Source organism: Saimiri boliviensis, chromosome 13, assembly GCF_048565385.1.
Source record: "Saimiri boliviensis isolate mSaiBol1 chromosome 13, mSaiBol1.pri, whole genome shotgun sequence".
NCBI lineage: Eukaryota > Metazoa > Chordata > Mammalia > Primates > Cebidae > Saimiri > Saimiri boliviensis.
Window position 1 is genome coordinate 42,023,631 of NC_133461.1, and position 20,277 is coordinate 42,043,907.

Genomic DNA, 20,277 nt, shown 5'->3' on the forward strand with positions numbered 1-20,277 from the left:
CGCAGCACTTTGGGAGGCCGAGGTGGGCAGATTTCTTGAGCTCAGGTGTTCAAGACCAGCCTGGACAACGTGACAAAACCCTGTCTCTACAAAAAATACCAAAAGATTAGCCAGGTGGTTACACTACTGGGTATCTACCCAAAGAAAAAGTCATTAAATGGAAAAGACATGTACACACACGTTTATAGCAGTACAATTCACAATTACAAAAATATGGAACCAACCTCAATGCCCATCAACCAACAAGTGAATAAAGAAAATATGGTATATATACACCATAGAATACTACTCAGCCATAAAATGAAACAAAATAATGGTCTTTGCAGCAATGTGGATGTAGCTGGAGGCCATTATCCTCAGTGAAATAACTGAAATGGAAAACAAAATATCATACGTTCTCACTTGTAAGTGGGAGCTAAGGTATGATGATGCAAAGGCGTAAGGATTACATAATGGACTTTGAGGACTCAGGGAAGGGTGGAACGGAGGAGGGATAAAAGACGACATACTGGGTACAGTGTGTACACTGCTCGGGTGATGGGTGCATCCAAATCTCAGCAATCACCACCGAAGAACTTATCCATGTAACCAAAAACCACCTGTGCCACAAAAAAAACTATTAGAATAAACTAGCTGGGCATGGTGGCATGAACCTGTAATCCCAGCTATTCAGGAAGCTGGGATGGGAGGATCGCTTAAGCCAGGGAGGTCAAGGCTGCAGTGAACCAAGATCACACCACTGCACTCCAGTCTGGGCGACACACTATCTCAAAAAAAAAAAAAAAAAAAGAAGAAGAAGAAAAAAGAAAAGAAAAAGAAAAAAGGGGAAAAAAAGCTAATCTACCAGAATCAAGTAGGCTTTATTCCTGGGATGCAAAGATGGTTCAACATACACAAATCAATATATGTGATTTATCACATAAACAAAACTAAAAACAAAAACTACATGATCATCTCAATAGACACAGAAAAGTCTTGTAACAAAATTCAGCATTCCATCAGTTAAAAACTCTCAACAAACTAGCAATCCAAGGAACATATGTCAAAATAACAAGAGCCCAAGAGCCATCTATGACAAAACCACACACAACATCATACTGAATGGGCAAAAGCCGGAAGCATTTCCCTTGAAAACTGACATAAGACAAGGATTCCCTCTCTCACCATTCCTTTTCAACATAATACTGGATGACCTAGCCAGAGAAATTAGACAAGAGAAAGAAATAAAAGACATCCAAACAGGAAGAGAAGAAGTCAAACTACCTCTCTTCACCGATAACATAATTTTATACCTGGAAAATCCCATAATCTCTGCCCAAAGGCTCCTAGAACTAATAAACAACTTCAATAAAGTTTCAGGATACAAAATCAATGCACGAAAATCAGTAGCATATTTAAACACCAATAATATCCAAGCTAAGAGCCAAATCAAGAATGAAATCACATTTACAATAGCCACAAAAAGAATAAAATACTTAGGAATCCACCTCACCAGGGAGGGTATCTACAATGAGAATTACAAAATACTGCTAAAAGAAATCAGATACTACACAAATGGAAAAACATTCCATACTCACGGATAGGAAGAATCAGTATTGTTAAAACTGCCATACTGCCCAAAGCAATTTACAGAGTCAATGTTATTCCTATCAAACTACCAATGTCATTTTTCATGGAATTAGAAAAAAAAACTATTCTAAAGTTCATATGGAACCAAAAAAGAGCCTGAATAACCAAAGCAATCCTAAGCAAAAAGAATAACGCTGAAGGCATCTCACTACCTGACATCAAACTATACTACAAGGCTACAATAATCAAAACAGCATGGTTCTAGTACAAAAACAGACACATAAATCAATGAAAAAGGTTAGAGAACCCAGAAACAAAGCCACACACCTACAACCATCAGATCTTTGACAACATAGACAATAACAAGCAATGGGGAAAAGAGTCCCTATTCAATAAATGGTGCTGAGATAACTGGCTACCCATACACAGAAGATTAAAACTGGACCCTTTCCTTTTACCAAATATAAAAATCAACTCAAGATAGATTAAAGACTTAAATGTAAAACCTAAAACTATAAAAATCCTAGAAGAAAACCCAGGAAATATCATTCTGGACATAGGCCTTGGCAAAGACTTCCTGATGAAGACTCCAAAAGCAATTGCAACAAAAGCAAAAATTGACAAGTAAGGCTAATTAAACATTGAACATCTGCACAGCAAAAGAAGCTATGAACACAGTAAACAACCTATAGAATGAGAGAAAATATTTGCAAACTATATGTCTAATAAAGGTCTAATATCTGGAAGCCATAAGGAGCTTAAATCAACAAGCAAAAAACAACCTCAGTAAAAATGGGCAAAAAAGCATGAACACTTAACAAAAGATGACGTACACACAGCCAATAGCATATGAAAAAATGTTCAACATCATTAATCATGAGAGAAATGCAAATCAAAACCACAATGAGATGCCATCTCACACCAGTTTGAAAGGGTATTATTAAAAAGTCAAAAAAATAATACATGCTGGTGAGGTTGTGGATAAAAAGAAATACTTATACACTGCTGGTGGGAATGTAAATTAGCTCAGCCACTGTGGAAAGCAGCTTGGAGATTTCTGAAAGAACTTAAAACGGAACTACCATTGGCCAGGTGTGTTGGCTCATGCTTGTAATCCCAGCACTTTGAGAATCTGAGGTGGGTGGGTCACATGAGGCCAGGAGTTTGAGACCAACTTGGCCAACATGGTGAAACCCTGTCTCTACTAAAAATACATCACATCTGTAATCCCAGCACTTTGGGAGGCTGAGGCAGGCAGATCACCTGAGGTCAGGAGTTTGAGACCAGCCTGACCAACATGGTGAAACCTCATGTCTACTAAAATACAAAAGTACCCAGGCATGGTGGCACATGCCTGTAGTCCCAGTTACTCAGGAGGCTGAGGTGGGAGAATCACCCAAGAGGTGGAGGTTGCCGTGAGCTGAGATCATGCTACTGCATTCCAGCCTGGGTGACAGAGCAAGATTACACCTCAAAAAAGAAAAAAAAAGTTGAAAGGGAAAATAAAATAAAAATAAAGAGCCAGGTACCTCCCTCGCCCTCTCTCTTGCTTCCTCTCTGGCTGCACATACTAGTTATTTGCTTTCCTCCATGAGTGGAAGCAGCCTAAGGCATTCACTGATGCCCAGTCTTCCAGTCAACAGAACCATGAGCCAAATAAACCTTTTTTCTTTGTTTAAAAAAAAAAAAAAAAGTGGGCTGGGTACAATGGCTCACACCTGTAATCTCAGCACTTTGGGAGGCCAAAGCAGGAACACCTGAGGTCAGGAGATCGAGACCAGCCTGGCCAAAATAGCAAAACACTGTCTCTAAAAATATAAAAATTTTTTGTACTAAAAATAGAAAAATTAGCCAGGTGTGGTGATGTGTACCTATAATTCCAGCTACTCTGGAGACTGAGGCACGAGAATTGCTTGAACCCCAGAGATGTAAGTTGCCATGAGCCAAGATCATGCCATTGCACTCCAGCCTGGCTGAAAGAGCAACTCTATCTTAAAAAAAAAAAAAAAAAAAAAAAAAGAAGAAGAAGAAGAAAGAAAGAAAAATGTGGATGCAGATGTGGTTTCAAGGGAAACCCAGCATCATCTTCCAAACATTCAACAATCAAATCTGTTCCCCACAGAGCTACTCTGGAAGGCAGCTTTGGTTCCTAATGTCTATCTGTGATATCCCATCTGGTAACTACCTACCACCATGCCTGAGTGCTCAGTGCAATTCTGGACATTTTAGTGGACCAGGAAGTGAAGTGAGCAGCTTACTCAACTACGGCACAGCAAAGTCCCAACCATTCCCTATCTGTAAGCCACTATGGGCATTTTTATGGGTATATCTGTAGAAACTACTTTTAGCCAACCCACCATATCCTTTGAATTCACGAGATGCATAAACTAAGGTAGAAATAGGGCTTCTGTGATACTAAATGATGATTTCAGCTTCTCATAAGAAAGGGTTTTGAGTTCCAAACAATATCCAAACAAAGGGTGGTAACAAGCCCCTGATTTTATGCGATGTTGTAATATGGTCTGGCACATTGCTGGAACCACCGGACTCTGGATGACTCTGGCAGTGAAATGACCTCAGCCACAGTGTTTTGTCTGCACTACCTTTCTGTATATAGTACAGTACATACAAAAGTGTCTTCCCTGCTGCAAGCTGTCAGGTGTCCCCTTCCACTGCATTCAGAAGAACTGGCCTCTTTCCTCCTACTTGAAAGTTACCACTTTTGGCTGGGTAAAGAGGGCTGAAAAGCAACGGTGAATGAGGGTGGAAAGGCCTGTGGCTGAGGGCCAGGTGGCCTCTTCAAAAGTGTGTGGACTTTGTTACACAGCATTGCTCTCATCTGGAGCTCAGACGAGTTGTAACAAGGCCGGCAGGATAAAAAGAAAACCCACCTGGGAGTAACCAATGATGTTCCCTTTGTCATCCAGTACATTAAAATTGATGACTGGACCCTGAACCTCAGGGCTGCTGAAGTCAGAATCGCTGTAAATCCGTACCACAGGGGCTCCGTTGGGGTACCGGAGAGAGGACAGGGCCGCGTAGGTATACTGAGCCAAGGTGAAGGTGTGCTGCTTGATATTCTCCATTCCACCTCAAATCAATCATGAAACACAAGAGAATCATGAGCTTTCTGTAAATTCACCCTTTTTTTTTTTTTTTTTTTGAGACAGGGTCTCACTCTGTCACCCAGGCTGGAGTGCAGTGGAACAATCATGGCTCACTGCAGCCTCAACCTCCTGGGCTCAGGTGATTCTCTCACCTCAGCCTCCCAAGCAGCTGGGACTACCCGCATGCACCACCACACCTGGATAGTTTTTGTATTTTTTTGCAGAGATGGAGTTTCACCATGTTGCCGAGGCTGGTCCCAAACTCCTGGGCTCAAGTCATCTGTCTGCCTCAGCCTCCCAACATGCTGGGTATATAGGCATGAGCCACCACACCTGGCCCCATTAACTCACTTTTAAGAAAACGAGTTTGTTTTGACTGGCAAACCTGGACCTCACATTAATGATTTTAAATGCATGTAAGTAGTGGATGGTACTGCCCTTATGACAAATGGTTATGTCTTCAGTAATGAACAACAGAATTTCTCCATAGGCATTCCTGTCAACCTCTTTTTTTATATAAAATGTGACTTAAATATTTAGATATTCAGACCCTTTGGTAACAGATCACAAAATGTACATTGTTTTCTCTAAACATATTTTTGCTGTTTTTATTTATTAATGTTTAAATCATTTTAACACTACACAAAGCAATGAAGAATACATGCTGCAACATGAATGAGCCTTGGAAACGTGCTATGTGAAGCCAGACACAAAAAAGCAAATGTTGTATGATTCTATGTGTATGAGTTACCAAGAAAAGGCAAATCCACAGAGACAAAAAGTAGTTCCAAGGGCTGAAGCAGAAGGAGGGAATAAGAAGTTATTGTTTAACAGGTACAGAGTTTCTGTTTGGGAGATTAAAAAAAAAAAGTTCTGCAGAAAATCAGACACCGCATATTCTCACTCATAGGCGGGTGTTGAACAATGAGAACACATGGACACAGGGAGGGGAGCATCACACACTGGGGTCTGTTGCAGAGGGCTAGGGGAGGGACAGCAGTGGGTGGGGAAGTTGGAGACAGATAACATGAGGAGAAATGCCAGATATAGGTGACAGGGGGATGGAGGCTGCAAATCACATTGCCATGCATGCCTATGCAACAGTCCTGAATGATCCAGACATGTACCCCAGAACCTAAAGTACAATTAAAAAAAAAAAGTTCTGGAAATAGACAGTGGTGATGGTGGCTCAACATTGTGAATGTACTTAACATCACTGAGTTGTACACGTAAAAATAGTTAAAATGGTAAATTTTATGTTATGTATATTTTACCACAATTTTTCTTTTTTAAAAGGATCAATTACGTAGGAAAAAAATCAGGGCTTGCCATCTTGTGGACTGGTACAGTTTTACAGTCAACCTTTGTATTCAGAGGTACCCAGCCCTGTTAGACCCTGTCACTTGCAGTTTGGGGGCCCTGTTAATATCTTTCCTTGGAAAGTGCTCACCCTCGGTGCCTGTCTTTATTGACTCCTCCCTTTGTCCCGGATCATGCCCACTCACCTTGTCTGCCCCTAATGTTGAACTAAGGCTAAGGAACTGAAGGATCCACTTCCTGTGATAAAAAAGCACTGGCCAGGAAAGAAAGCATGCCTCACGTGAAGACTGTCGGTTGGGAGCTCATGGTTAGGCATCAGTATGACCTGGGTTAAATCCTAGCCCTCCTGGTTTCCAGCTCCCTGGCCTGGAAGGCATTTAACCTCTCTGAGCATCAGCTCATCCATAGGCAGAGTTCTCCCATGGGGCACTGGGGACGACCCAGAAAGGCAAGAGCAGGTAAAGGCCTCAGGATCTGTAACCATTCCCAGGACCCAGGGAGGCTCTTCCATTCTGTGAAGCTAGCACTCTCCTGATTTGGAATGTCTTCTACCTGTTAAAATGTTATTTTAGCTGACAAAACAAAAACAGTCCAAAAAGCCCCACCTCATTCTCTTGCTCTCTGAAGTAGTTTTGAAGATACTTGGGATCTAATATAGCTGCATGGAGTGCCAGTCATGTCCACAGACTCTGTCTCCCTCATCCAAATCTGAATCACACTTGAGCCAGGGCTCCCTCAAGGACACAACAACAGGAGGAAATTTTACATGGTTAGAAATGTCCACTGACCTGTGAGGCGCTCTAGGGTGTCAAATCCATGTTTTAGTGCGATCACATCAAGGAATGAGATAGTGCCATCTTCAAACCTATAACCACAGGTGAGGAGAACAGGTCAAGCTGTGGCCAATGCAATCCATGTGCATTTTATGGTATATAATGTGGTTTAGATTTTACACTTAGCTCTTCCTATGGCTTGGCTTTGTGTCCTCACCAAAGTCTCATCTCTAATTGTAATCCCCAGGTGTTGAGGGATGAACCTGGTAGGAGGTGATGGGGGTGGTTTCCCTCATGCTGGTCTCATTTCATGATAGTGAGGGAGTTCTCACAAGATCTGATGGTTTTATCAATGGAAGTTCCCCTGGGCTCTTCTCTGTCTCTCCTTCTGTCTTGTGAAGAAGTTGCCTGCTTCCCCTTCCACCGTGATTGTAAGTTTCCCGAGGCCTCTCCAGCCATGCAGAACTGTGAGCCAATTAAACCTCCTTTGTTTATACATTACCCAGTCTTGGGTAGTTATCCTCACAGCAGTGTGAAATTGGACTGATACAGCTGTAATCTATTAATATCTTCCCTCTGCTATCTTATAAAACATTGCCCTCCCCTTCAGGAGAAGGGACTTTGTACCCCAAGACCTGTCTGGCTGCCTCTGGCCCTGACCCACTCTGCAGTTTTCTTGGGCTGCTTTAAATTTCCTAGGGTGGCCAGGTGCAGTGACTCATGCCTGTTATCCCAATACTTTGGGAGGCCCCGGTGGGAAGATCACTTGAGGCCAAATTAAATTTGAGGCATCATTTTGTTCTGCCTGTAACTTACATTATGTTATGCCTGGCATTCTTTTCTCACTTGGTTCTACTACATGGTAAATTATCACACTTGGAGTCAAAAGGTTTTACATGCACATTCCTGTCTTAGAAGCCCCCCAACTATGGACAAGTCCTAAATAAAAGAGACATTAAATAGCCTCCTAACCTTGATCCCCACCATTCTGATGTATCACCTATGTTAGCTTTAAAAAAACAATATTATCATTTCTACTTTACAGAAAAAACATGAGGTACAGAGAACAAGTTACATGTCCCCTCACTGCTGTGCTGTGGAGGAGTGGGAACTCACTCCCCAGAGGTCCAGCTGCAGGCCTACACAGCTGACGTTGACTCTATTGCCAAGGCCGTGGCCCTATGTGCAGGACCCTTGAGTCTGTGTGGGGTCCCTGGGGGATCTAAAGCCCTTCCCATCTAGGCCTGAGGCCTCCTCTGGCCCCCGTAGGTGATTAGTTGCCTACCCAAACCTGTGTCCCCACTGTTGACCCAGCAGAACCCTGGGTGAGCCACCATTTTCAGCCTTGACACACTCAACCTTACAGGTCTCAGCCATCACCATCTGAAAGATTCCTGGGCATAACCCACACCACCTGCCCTTGCAGCCTGGGGAAGAGGCGTATGCCAACCACCAAGGCAGAGGCCTCTGGCATTTGAGGGCAAGTGACATCCTGCACCCAGACTCCTCCGTCTGTAACTCATTCATGGTGGGGCTCACAGAGGCTGCTGCTAACACTGCCACAAGTCTGGAGGCCTCTACTTTACCTGATTCTTCCTGCTAAGTGCCAGGCTGAGCTGATCCTAGCTGCTGGAGAACCAGCTGTGCTGTCAATGTGTGGGCAGACTTGCTCCAAACGGTGCTACCTTTTAAAGCTATTGTTTCAACTGCTGCAACCTCTTGTCAGTGCTGAGGGCAAAGACCTGGTAGCTCACCCTTGAGGGCCTCTCACCTCTCCTGTATGAAGTTCTTACCTGCAGGCCTTGGTCCTCTCACAGCTCTGGAGAAGCCCTCAAACGGGAGCAGAGTTCACTGAACCACCTGTGTTACCTCCAGTCAACCTTTGCCTCCCAGATGTGAGCCCTACCATCAGCCTGTCCCTGCCAGCAACCTGAATTCTCCTGACCTCCAAAGCCAGACCTACCCCTTGCATAATCCTCCAGGGGAAACAGGCCAGCCCCCGGCTTGCTAACTTCTCTGGTCCCTCCCCTGTGGCAAGGTTACCTTTGAGCCACCGACGGCCTCGGGATGTAGAAGTCTTCTCCTGCTAGGTAGGCAGAGGCCGTGCCTCCTCCAAAGTAGGTCTTCCTCAGTAGAGGAGCCACACGATTATGGACCAGCAGAGCTCCCAGGCCCGTAGGGAACCCAAAGATCTTATAGAAGGAGATGGGGACAAAGTCAGCCTGGTGAGCTGACAGATCCAAAGGCGAGGTGCTCACGTAGGAGGCTGCGTCAAGTAGCACAAACCACTTCCCAAGTGTGCTCACAGGGCACAACCACCCAGACTTGATCTCTTCTATCCAGGACAGGGGGTATCTGGCTCCAGAAAAGTTACTCTGAGCTGGGTAGCAGAAGAGATGAGGCAACTTGCAGTCTGGGTCATTGGCTGAAGCAGGACGTTCCTTTGCAGACCACAGGTCCTCTGGCCTGACCGGGGTGGACATGACATTCATGGCCATGGTCACGTTCCTCATGCCCACTACGGAAGTGTGGCTGTCGGTGAGGTAACAGAACCAACTCCCTCTGCTCTCTGGGCCCTGGGGCACCCACGGAAAGGCCTCTGCCACCAGTTTGAGAGCAGCCGTGCTCCCTGCAGTGAAGATCACACTGTAGTCCTCTGCGGTGGTGTGGAAGTGCGCCAGGATTCTGGAAGAAGCACAGCACCCCCGCAACCCCCGGATCTCAGCCCCAGTGCTGAATGTTTACAGGCTGTTTTATTTCTATTAACTATGATAGCTCTACCTTCATGGCTAGCAGAAACTCCGGATAGGCTTTGCCACAGCTGTGAAATTAGGGCAGGGGCAATGGAAGCCGTGGGAATGACTTCCACTTGGCAAAATCCCCTTAACTCCCAAATATCACTGGGTATCTCCAATTACATATGACAAGAAGCCACAATACACTTAATTAGAGTTGATAATACCCTCTCTCCTTTGTGCTTTCTACCCAGCTCTAATATAACAAGGTTTAAGTAGTAATCAATTTATTTACATTGCTTTTAATTTTGGCAACTCTAATAGCAAAACAGTATCACTTTCAAATTTGAAATAACTTGAAATTGTGTTAATAAAGTACCACCTGGAAATTATTTGTCAGATACTATTATGTATAGAAAGTATAGAGAGCCATTTAACATACAAAGACTAGTAAAAAAAAAAGGGGGGGGGGGGAGGAAGAAAACAAGATTTTCCTAATAAAGCTTCTTATGAAAAGGAAAACCAGAGAAAGTACTTTTCTTCTTTCTGAAAACAAGACCTAGGCTCCTGGGTCACTCCCTGTCACTCTGTACTGCAGTGTCTCTGGAGCCACACAGAACAGCTGTGTGCACCTCACAGCCACCCACCTGTGCGTCTCATCTGCCCCACACTGTACCTACTCCGCCCTGCCTTCCTGAGCTCTGACCCTGATGTTTGTCATCATGCGTGCACTGCCTTTTAGCCTGCCGTGATCCTCCTGAAACCAACTCAGAATCTTTGTGGGATGCAGACAAGTCCTAGGAAGGAAGACTGTCTGCCTAGGTATGCCCAGTCAGGCAGGGGTCCCTGATGCTTACCTGTAGCGCACCTGCTCCACCGTGTCATGGGTGAGCTTGCTGCTGATGTTCTGGCTGTGAGGATTACCTGGCAGATTACAAAGACAAGGCCACCAAGTCACTACTTATGGTCTCTTCTTTTGTGTTCCTTCCAAACCCACTCCCTCAGTTTCTCAAAAAGCTCAACATAAAACTATCATATCACCTAATCATTCTGCTCCTAGATTTCTACCCCTCAAAAGTGAAAACTTATGTCCATACAGACTTGCACATGAATGTTCATAGTAGCTTTATTAGAAAGCCAAATTCTGGACATAACATAAATGTCCACCAATGGGTGAACAAACAGACAAAATATGTTATGTCCATAAAATAAAAAGTGATTTGGCTTTTTGCTATCTTGCTCTGTCACCCAGGATGAGGGCAGTGGCATGATCATAGCTCACTGTAACCTCCAGGTCCTGAGCTCAAGCGATCCTTCCCTTCTCAGCCTCCTGAGTAACTGGTGCTACAGAAGTGCATCACTACACCTGGTTAACTTTTTAAAATTAGTTTTTGTAGAGATGAGGTCTCACTATGTTGCCCAGGCTGGTCATGAACTCTTGAGTTCAAGCCATCTTCCTACCTCAGCCTCCCCAAGTGCTGGGATTAAAGGCATGAGCCACCACGCCAAGCCAGAGAGGTTATTTGCAATAAAAAGGAACACTCTCCTGGCTGTGTCATGAATGAACTTCAAAAGCATACTAAGTGAAAGGATCCGGACACAAGAATACACATAATGCATGAATCAATTTACATGAAATGTCCAATAAGAGACTTGTAGAGAGATACAGAAAGTAGTAGATTAGCAGTTCCCTGGGGCTGAGGGCAGCAACAGGATTAGCTGTAATGGGCATGAGGGATCTTACTGGAGGAATAAAAACATCTGACTGAATTATAGTGACAATTGCATCACTAGGTCAATTACTAAAAATCACCATTGGACACCTGAAATCTATTTTGTCAGAGAGACAGAATCTTACTCTATCACCCAGGCTGGACTACAAGCGGCATGATCATAGCTCACTATAACCTTGAATTCCTGGGCTCAAGGGATCCTCCTGCCTAAGTCTCCTGAACAGCTAGCACCACATGCATGTGCCACCATACCTGGCTAATTTTTTTAATTTTTGTTTTTTGTAAAGATAGGCTCTTGCTATGTTGCCCAGGCTTGCCTTGAATTCCTGGGCTCAATCGATCCTCCTACTTTGGCCTCCCAAAGCACTGGGATTATAGGCCTGAGACACTGTACCTAGCTGGCAAATTTTATGCTATGTTTTTAAAATTAAATTTAAAAACCCTCTCCGCACTAGTAAAACCAAATAGGATCAGGAAGAATATTTTAGAGCTGAAAGTCAGCTCAAAAGCTGGCCCGTGCAAGAGTCTGTTCTACAAGTTTCAGAGAGGTGGCCAATGGCTTTGTTTATTAACTCCAGAGAGCGCAGTAACAGCCTCAGGAGGTCGCCCTCTTCTCCAAGCATGAGGCAGAGCTGTGAACACAACTTAATCTAAGTTCCCATTTACCATCCTGCAGATCCCACCCCCACTTCTGGTACCATTCCTGCAGAAATAACTGATCCTGGCCTCCATATATGTGAAGGGGCCTCTGTGCAGCCCTCAGCCACCTACTCTCAAGGATAAAGGCCCTCCTTCCAATTTCACTCTTCCTCTTAACTTCTAGTTTTGCTCCCTTCCCAGTATCCCCACCAAGTGTGTCCCAAAATATTATGATGTCCCTCAAATTTAACCCCCAGACAGGCCTTGGTAGGGCCTGACCTATAAGACTGGGCACCAGCAATTCTCAGGAACTACATGTGCTCATTAACGCAGGCTTGGTCCTTTTGTTCTAGATGGGTTTTTTTCTCCAAAATACACTGAAAGATCACACTGGATTTCTGCCCACTGCAGCTACTACATGTTCCGTTTCCACATTGCTAGTAACCTGAGGGACCTGGTAATTATCCTCGTTGCCTTTCCTCTGCTTGGCTTTAGCTCTGCATCATTAGGACCACCTGCAATCTCAACTCTGTCATCTCTCAGGCTTTCCCACGGTTATGACTCTTGCAAAGGTCTAACCAAAGAAGGAGAATTGCAGGTCTCTTGCAAACTGCAGATTAAAATCAACATAAATCCTTCCTTGGCACCTTCCCAGAAGACTGTTTACCAGATTTAAATATCTGCTGGCTGCCCAGAGCCAAGATCCAAACCCCTTGATGTGGAATAACAGACCTATCCTGAATCGAGGCACTCTGATGGAGGCTAAGGGCTTGGGCTCTGGAGCTAAACTGCCTGGAAAGCAAGCTTCCAGCCCCCCTAAGCTCCAGTCTTTCCTGAGCAGCCTCAGGCTAGTTACCTGCCCTCTCTGGGGCCCTACTTCTTTACCTATAAAACAGGAGTGATACCAGAACCTATACCTCTTTGGTTGTTGTGAGACTGAAGAGAGAAAGCTCATAGCAAGTACCTGGTAAATGTTATTTATCGCTATTCTCATCACAAATATTACAATTGCTACTGCTGCCATGATTTCACATTTTCTTTCCAAAGTATGTGTAGATCATGTTGTGCTGCTAATAAATGCCACTGATGACTCTCCATTGTTCCTGTAACAAAGATCAAGCATCGACAACTCTCTGCACTGGTTTCCTCTCCCACTCTCCTTTCCTCCCTCTGTGTTCCTGGACTGGTTCCTGAAACAACTACAGCGTCTTAGCTCAGGTTGTTACCTTGCCTGCTCACACTCCTCCTCCTCTTGTCTGAGTGAATTCTGGCTCATCCTCCAGCAACCACTGCACTCTACTCCAAAGGAAGCTTCCCCTGACATGCATAAGCCAAGCCCACTGTCACTGCAGACACAGGCTGCCCAGGACCCAGGCGCCTTTTGTCCATCCTTCACACACTTGGCAATCATTTATTTGGAGTTTACTTAAGATCTTGTCTTTCAGGACTAGACCGCAGTGGCCAGGAAGAAAGAGGCCGTGTTTATTTTGTTCCCATTATAGCCCTGTGCCCCACACACCGTAGTGGCTCAATGCACAGTTATGGAGTAAATGACTGAAGTGATGTGAGTGAATAACATCCCTCCTGCCATCCCACTCTCTGCACTGTACAGGGTCACTCACCACCACCAAACACAGCAGCTTTGAATCTCTATGCCCTTCCTGACACTGGCCCCTTCTTCTGAAAGTAAACTGTGTGTATGTCCCTGAGCCAGCTCCCTCCATCTCGGCCACACATGTACAACACAGAATGACCCAGAGTGCTTGCCTGGCCCCTAACTGACATGGGGCTTATTCAGCTTTTTATAGTTAGAAGAGTCCCGGTCTATTAATCCAACATTTAGTATACATAGGTGTATCAGCTTCATGTAGTTGACTAAAACTCATTTTAGGCGTTTTCTTTACCATAAATGTTTTCCATGAGATCACTAGTGAAGCTTTCAAGCTGGCTCTGGGAGAACAAGGTGGCACCTGCATGGTCAAGGTAGACAGTTCCTGAAAGAAAACAAAATAAAGCTGCAGATTGTTTCTCATCGGTCTTTCAGTCCTTTTACCTGACTCTTGTTTGGGGAAGCCCAACCAATGCCATCTAACATGTGTAGACCTAACACCAGGCCACTGACTTCCCTGAGCCTCTTGATATGTGCCTCTTAATCCAAGTGTAGGCATGAGTGGTGGAAGGACTGCACTTCTAATGTTGAAGGACCTTTAAATCCCTGAGAGAGCCCTCCTGATCAATCAGCTCCCTTCACATGTCTATGAACCTGGAACAGAATCCCACACAGAGAAGGTGCCCAGCAGACATTCGTGATACAAAGCTGTTTCACATTATGACTCCTACCCTGTTCTGGAAGTTCTGGAAGGATTCCCTGAGGGAAGAGTCCTGATCCCACTTTCCCACACTGCTCTGCACCCTTCAACCTTAATGCAGCAGGGAGAACTTCTGAGAATACAAGAAATGCAAATGATCCTTCCAGCCTTTCTCAGAGAGAAATGCAAATTTAGATGAAAATGAGATACTGTGGTTTACTGATGAGTTTGGCAGAGATCAGAGGTTGGATACTTCCCGGGTGGATGAAGGAGTGTGAAACAAGCTCACTGCTACATGGCTGATGGGAGCATGCACAGGTACACCTTCCCACGCAGCAATGTGGCAACATCAGTTCATGCTTTAAAATGTCCACACCCTTTGACCTAGCAACTCCTCTTGTAGGAATTCATCTTATAAATACCCACGTTTTTGTGAAATGACATGGATATAAGGATATTCCGTGAACCATTCCCTGTAATAGCAGAAGATTAGAAACAACTTAAATGTCCAACAATGTGCATTTAAAATAAAGAAACATTGTATAGTATCTAATAAGTACTGACATGAAACAAACTCTAAGATATATTTTCAAGTTCATATAATGTGAAGAGATCCATTCATTCACTTATCAAATGTCTTGTTTTGTGTAGAATGGATTGTTTGTTTTATCACAGCTTTACTGAGATGTAACATAAAATTCAGCCTCTCAAAGTATACAATTCAGTGGTTTTTAACATATTCATAAGTTACGCAAATATCACCCCTAAACTTAGAAGATTTTCATTCATCCCCAAAAGAAATCCCATTTCATTACCAATCACTCCCCAGTGCCTCCAAACCCACCCCTTGATAACCACTAATCTACTTTCTGCTCTAGATTTGCCTATTCTGGACATTTCATGTAAAAGGAGCCATGCAACATGTGGCCTTTAGTGTCTGACTTCTTTCACTTAGCATGTTTTCAAGGTATGGCCGTATTGTAGCATGTATCAGAACTTCATTCCTTTTATGGCAGAAGAGTATTTCATTGTATGAGTATACCACATTTTATTTATCCATTCATCTACTGAGGAATATCTGGGCTGTTTCCACTTTTGTGTATTATAAATGATTGCTGCTGTGAATATTGGCATACAAGTTTTTGTGTGGATGTGTTTTCTCTCATTTGGTAGGTTGTCCTTTCACTCTCTTGATGGTGTCCATTGAAACATACAAGTTTTTTTAACTTTGACAAAGTCCAATTTGTCTGTTTGTGTTGTTGCTTATATTTTTGGTGTCATAAGAAATTATCTAATTCAAGGTCCTAGTGATTTATGCTTATGTATTATTCTAAGAATCTTTTAGCTCTTTTGCACTTAGATCTTTAATCCATTTTGAGTTAATTTTTGAATGCAGTATGAGGTAGGGGTCTAAGTTCATTCTTTTGCATATCAATATCCAGTTGACCCAACATTACTTATTTAAGAGGTTATTCTTTCCCTCACTGAATGCTCTTGATATCCATTGAAAATCAATTAACCATAGATGTATGGATTAAATCAAAATTCTATTTCATTGGTTGATATGTGTATACTTATGCCAATACCACACTGTCTTCATTCTGTAACTTTGTAATAAGTTTTGAAAATTAGTGTGATTCCTCCAACTTTGATCTTTTCTTTCAAGATTGCTTTGAGGCTAGGTGCAGTGGCTCACATCTGTAATCCCAGCACTTTGGGAAGCCAAGGTGGGTAAATCATTTGCGGTCAGGAGTTCCAGACCAACCTGGCCAACATGGTGAAACTCCATCTCTACTAAAAATACAAAAAACAGCCATGTGGTAATGGCACACACCTGTAACCCCAGCTACTCGGGAGGCTAGGACAGGAGAATCACTTGAGCTTGGGAAGCGGAGGTTGCAGTGAGCCGAGATTGCTCCCCTATACTCCAGTCTTCGTGATAGAGTCAGACGCTGTCTCAAAAAAAAAAAAAAAAAAAAAAAATTGCTTTGGCTATTCTGAGTCACTTGCATTTCTATATAAATTTCAGGATCAGCTTGTCAATTTCTGCAAAAAGGCAGCTGTATTTTTATAGGAATTGCACTAAATCTGTATGTCAATTTGAGAATTATTGCCATGTTAATAATATTAAGTCTTTCGACCCATCAATACAGGATATCTTTCCATTTATTTTAGTTGTCTTTAATTTCTTTCAATGATGTTACAATTTTGAGTGTATGTCATACTTCTGATAAATTTTTTTCTGTGTATTTTATTATTTTTGATGCCTTAGGAACTGTTTTCCTGATTTCATTTTCATAGTATCTATTGCCAATGTATAGAAATTGAACTGATGTTTGCATATTGACCTTGTATCCTACAGCTTGGCTAAATTTGTTTTTAAATTCCAATAGTTTTGTGTTTGGATTCCTTGAAATGTTTTATATACAAAATTACATTATTGGCAAGTAGAGATAGTTATATTTCTTTCTAAACTGGATCCCTTCTGTTTTGTTTTCCTGCGTAATTTCTCTGGCTAGAGCCTCCAGTACAATGTTGAATAAAAGTGGTGAGCACAGACACCTTTGTCTTGTTTCAAACTCATGAAGAAAGTTTTCAGTCTTTTACCACAAGAATGATGTTAGCTGGGCAGGGGTGGGTGGGGGTGGGGTTTGCAGATGGTCTTTATCAGTTGGTTAATTTTTCCTTCATTCCTAGTTTATTGGATGTGTTTGCATTCAAGAAATACTTATTGAGCATCTACTATGTGCCAGGCATTGTTCTAAGTGCTGGGGACATAGCAGTGAACAAAATAGAAGCTAGCATGATAATGACAGAGAAAGACCTTAAACAAACACAAATGATGGCAAGTGGTGAAATATATGGCTCACTTGTGTTTACAAAAAAAAAAAGATAAGGGCCAGAATACCATGACTCACACCTATAATCCCAGCATTTTGGGAAGCCAAGGCAGAAGGATGGTTTGAGGCCAGGAATTTGAGACTAGCGTAAGGAACATAGTGAGATGCCCCCCCCCACCTCTATAGAAATCAATAAATAGCCAGCCATGGTGGTGCACACCTGTAGTCCCAGCTACTTGGGAGGCTGAGGTGAGAGGATAGCTTAAGCCCAAGAGGTCAAGGCGACGGTGAGCTATGATCATGCATTCCAGCCTGGGTGACAGAGCAAGTCCCTGTCTCAAAAAGTGTGCACACGCACACATGAACATAGATAACCACTGGAAAGATACACAAGACATGAGTGACAGCAGCTGACTCTGAGGTAGCCACAGTGGCTGCAGCTGGAGTGAGAGGGAGGCTCCCTGGTGATTCTTCACCTTCCTTTGGCAACTTTTGAATCTGATACCATTAAATGTTATATGAGTTCATTCTCACATTGCTATAAAGAACTACCTGAGACTGGGTAGTTTATAAAGAAAAGAGATTTAATTGACTCACAGTTGCTCAGGCTGTACAGGAGGCATGGCTGGGGAGGCATCAGGATACTTAACCATCATGGCAGAAGGCGAAGCAAGCACATCTTCATATGGTGGCAGGGAGTGGGGAGATAATCCGCTTGTGAAGGGGGAGGTGCTTCACACTTTTTTTCTTTCTTTCTTTCTTTTTAATTTGAGAGAGAAGGTCTTGCTCTGTTGCCCAGACTAGAGTGCAGGGGCTCAATCTGAGCTCACTACAACCTCCGCCTCTGGGTTCAGCCTCCCAAGTAGCTGGGATTACAGGCATGTGCCACCACATTAGGCTAATTTATATATTTTTAATAGAGATGGGTTTTTGCCATGTTGGCCAGGCTGGTCTCCCAGAGTGCTGGGATTACAGGTATGAACCACTGCACCTGGCCAAATAAATAATACAGTTTTTTGTTTTGTTTTGTTTTGTTTTGAGAGAAGATCTCACTCTGTTGCCCAGGCTGGAGTGCAATGGCAAGATCTCAGCTCACTGCAGCTTCAACTTCCTGGGCTCAAGCAATTCTCCCACCTCAGCCTCCTGAGTAGCTGGGACTTCAGGCATGCACCACAACAACTGCCTAATTTTTGTATTTTTTGTAGAGATGGAGTTACACCATGTTGCCCAGGCTGGTCTTAAACTCCTCTGCTCAAGTGATCTGCCTGCCTCAGCCTCCAAAGTAGTGGGATTACAGGCTTAAGCCACCATACCCAGTTTGTGCTACACACTTTAAACAACCAGATCTTGTGAGAACTCACTCTCACCAGAACTGAAAGAAGAAATCCACCCCCTTGATCCAATCACCTCTCACCAGGTCCCTCCCCCAACATTGGGAATTACAATTCAACATGAGATTCAGGTGGGGACACAGAGCCAAACCATATTAAATGTATGACCTAGTCCAAAAAGATACTTTTAAAACAATGTTTGCTTTTACTAAAGATTCAGAAATATAAAGATCCCAAACCAAAAGAAAGGCTTTTGTTCACCCAGGCATCAAAGCCACAGGTGAGACCTGGAAGTTGCTAGGGACCATCTCACACTGTGCCACAGTCTTCTGCAGGTCCAAGAAGCCATTGGAGAAAAAAAGGCTGCTTTGGCTTTTGGTCCAACAGTGAATTTTGCAGGAAAAAACAAAAGCGTGGGAAAGCTATATGAGATCAGCCATAGATGTAATATTAGGAGAAGGTCAGGCAGCATAGGGGTTAATGGTATTAGAATCCAAATCAATCATCCCAGACTTGAATCCTGCCTCCACCAGTAGCCATTCTGGCCCCTGTTCCTTCATCTGCAAGATGGCACAAAGGTTAAATGAACTGGTATATGGCAGTACCCAGTCCAATGCTCTAACACAGGGGTAGCTGTTATGAGAAGCAGGAAAATGGCCCCAAAGTTAAAGGGCATCAGACTTTCTTCAAGAAAGAGAATTTCAGGGTCAACTCTGGATCATCCCCCTCCAGTTCTCATTCCAGCAGTGTGAGTGGTCATCATTCAGCACGAAACCTTCCAGAGACCCTTGACACACATCCATATATTCGATATATGGTCTCTTCATAAAAGCAAGGAAGTTCCCCTCCAAATAGTTAGGTAACACATTTCAGCACTTAAACCTTAAGTATTTAATTATCCTGAGCTAACCCTTAACCAGAGAAATTCTCAAATTGGCAGAAAAACTTCATGAGGGAGAGGAGGAGTGAGAAAGAGGTAATATTATTTTGGTTTTTTTCCTGCCCTTCTAGGAGAAAAACAAGTGGACATGTTCCAAGACTCCCAGCAGTGGGAGGGGCGTTAGGTTAGTGCAGAAATCTCCACTTCAACCATAGTAGAGAAAATACGAGGAACTCGCATTAAATAAATAAAAGATGGTCACGACCAGGCACAGTGGCTCATGCCCATCATCCCAGCACATTGGGAGGACAAGGTGGGCGGATCACGTGAGGTCAGGAGTTCGAGGCCAGCCTGGCCAACATGGCGAAACCCCATCTCTACTAAAAATACAAAAATTAGCCGGACTTGGTAGCATGTGCCTGTAATCCCAGCTACTCGAGAGGCTGAGGCAGGAGAATTGCTGGAACCCAGGAGGCGGAGGCTGCAGTGAGCCGAGATTGTGCCACTGCACTCCAGCCTGGGTGTCAGAGCCAGACTCCATCTCAAAAAAAAAAAAAAAAAAAAAAAAAAAGATGCCCACAACACTACCACAAATACAGTAAGCAGTATTCTGAGGGCCAGCCTGGCTGATATACCCCAATTTTGCATTTGAGGGAAAAAGTGCTGTTCTCTGAGGGACAAGAATGAAACCAGGAGGGGACCAGAATATAGCTCTACTTTCCCAGGGTAGCATTGAGGGAAGAGGTAGGTCAATAGTGGGAGAGAGCACAGCTGGAGGAGATTTAGGGGATTAAGGAGGCGTGGTGCTGAAATGATTACTCAGGCAGCCTTTAAGAGTTGCTTCAAAGAATGGAGAGCCTCCCTCCCCACCACCTGTGGGCATTCATAGTATCCGTCTATTTCTCAGTCGTAGGAAATTTCCATAATTAGCAGTTGAGAGAGAGAACATGAAAGCAAAAGGGTGAGGGGCTGTCTCCAGCAGGTGACCCTGAGACAGGGAAGGATGAGGAGGGAATAGAGAGGCTGGCAGAAGGCACCTCG

General features: G+C 43.6%; 1 protein-coding gene across 2 annotated transcripts in view; it reads right to left on the reverse strand.

The window, feature by feature from the left end:
- MOCOS (molybdenum cofactor sulfurase) overlaps positions 1-20,277 on the reverse strand; it is a 90,390-nt gene that overhangs the window by 68,757 nt on the left and 1,356 nt on the right. For both annotated transcript variants that reach the window (XM_010335423.3, XM_003924718.4), the window contains exons 2-6: positions 13,781-13,870; positions 10,362-10,428; positions 8,813-9,454; positions 6,785-6,861; positions 4,461-4,660 (exon numbers count right to left, since the gene is read on the reverse strand). In XM_010335423.3, the coding sequence (XP_010333725.2) occupies positions 4,461-4,660; positions 6,785-6,861; positions 8,813-9,454; positions 10,362-10,428; positions 13,781-13,870 (1,076 nt within the window). The remainder of the gene's footprint in view (positions 1-4,460; positions 4,661-6,784; positions 6,862-8,812; positions 9,455-10,361; positions 10,429-13,780; positions 13,871-20,277) is intronic.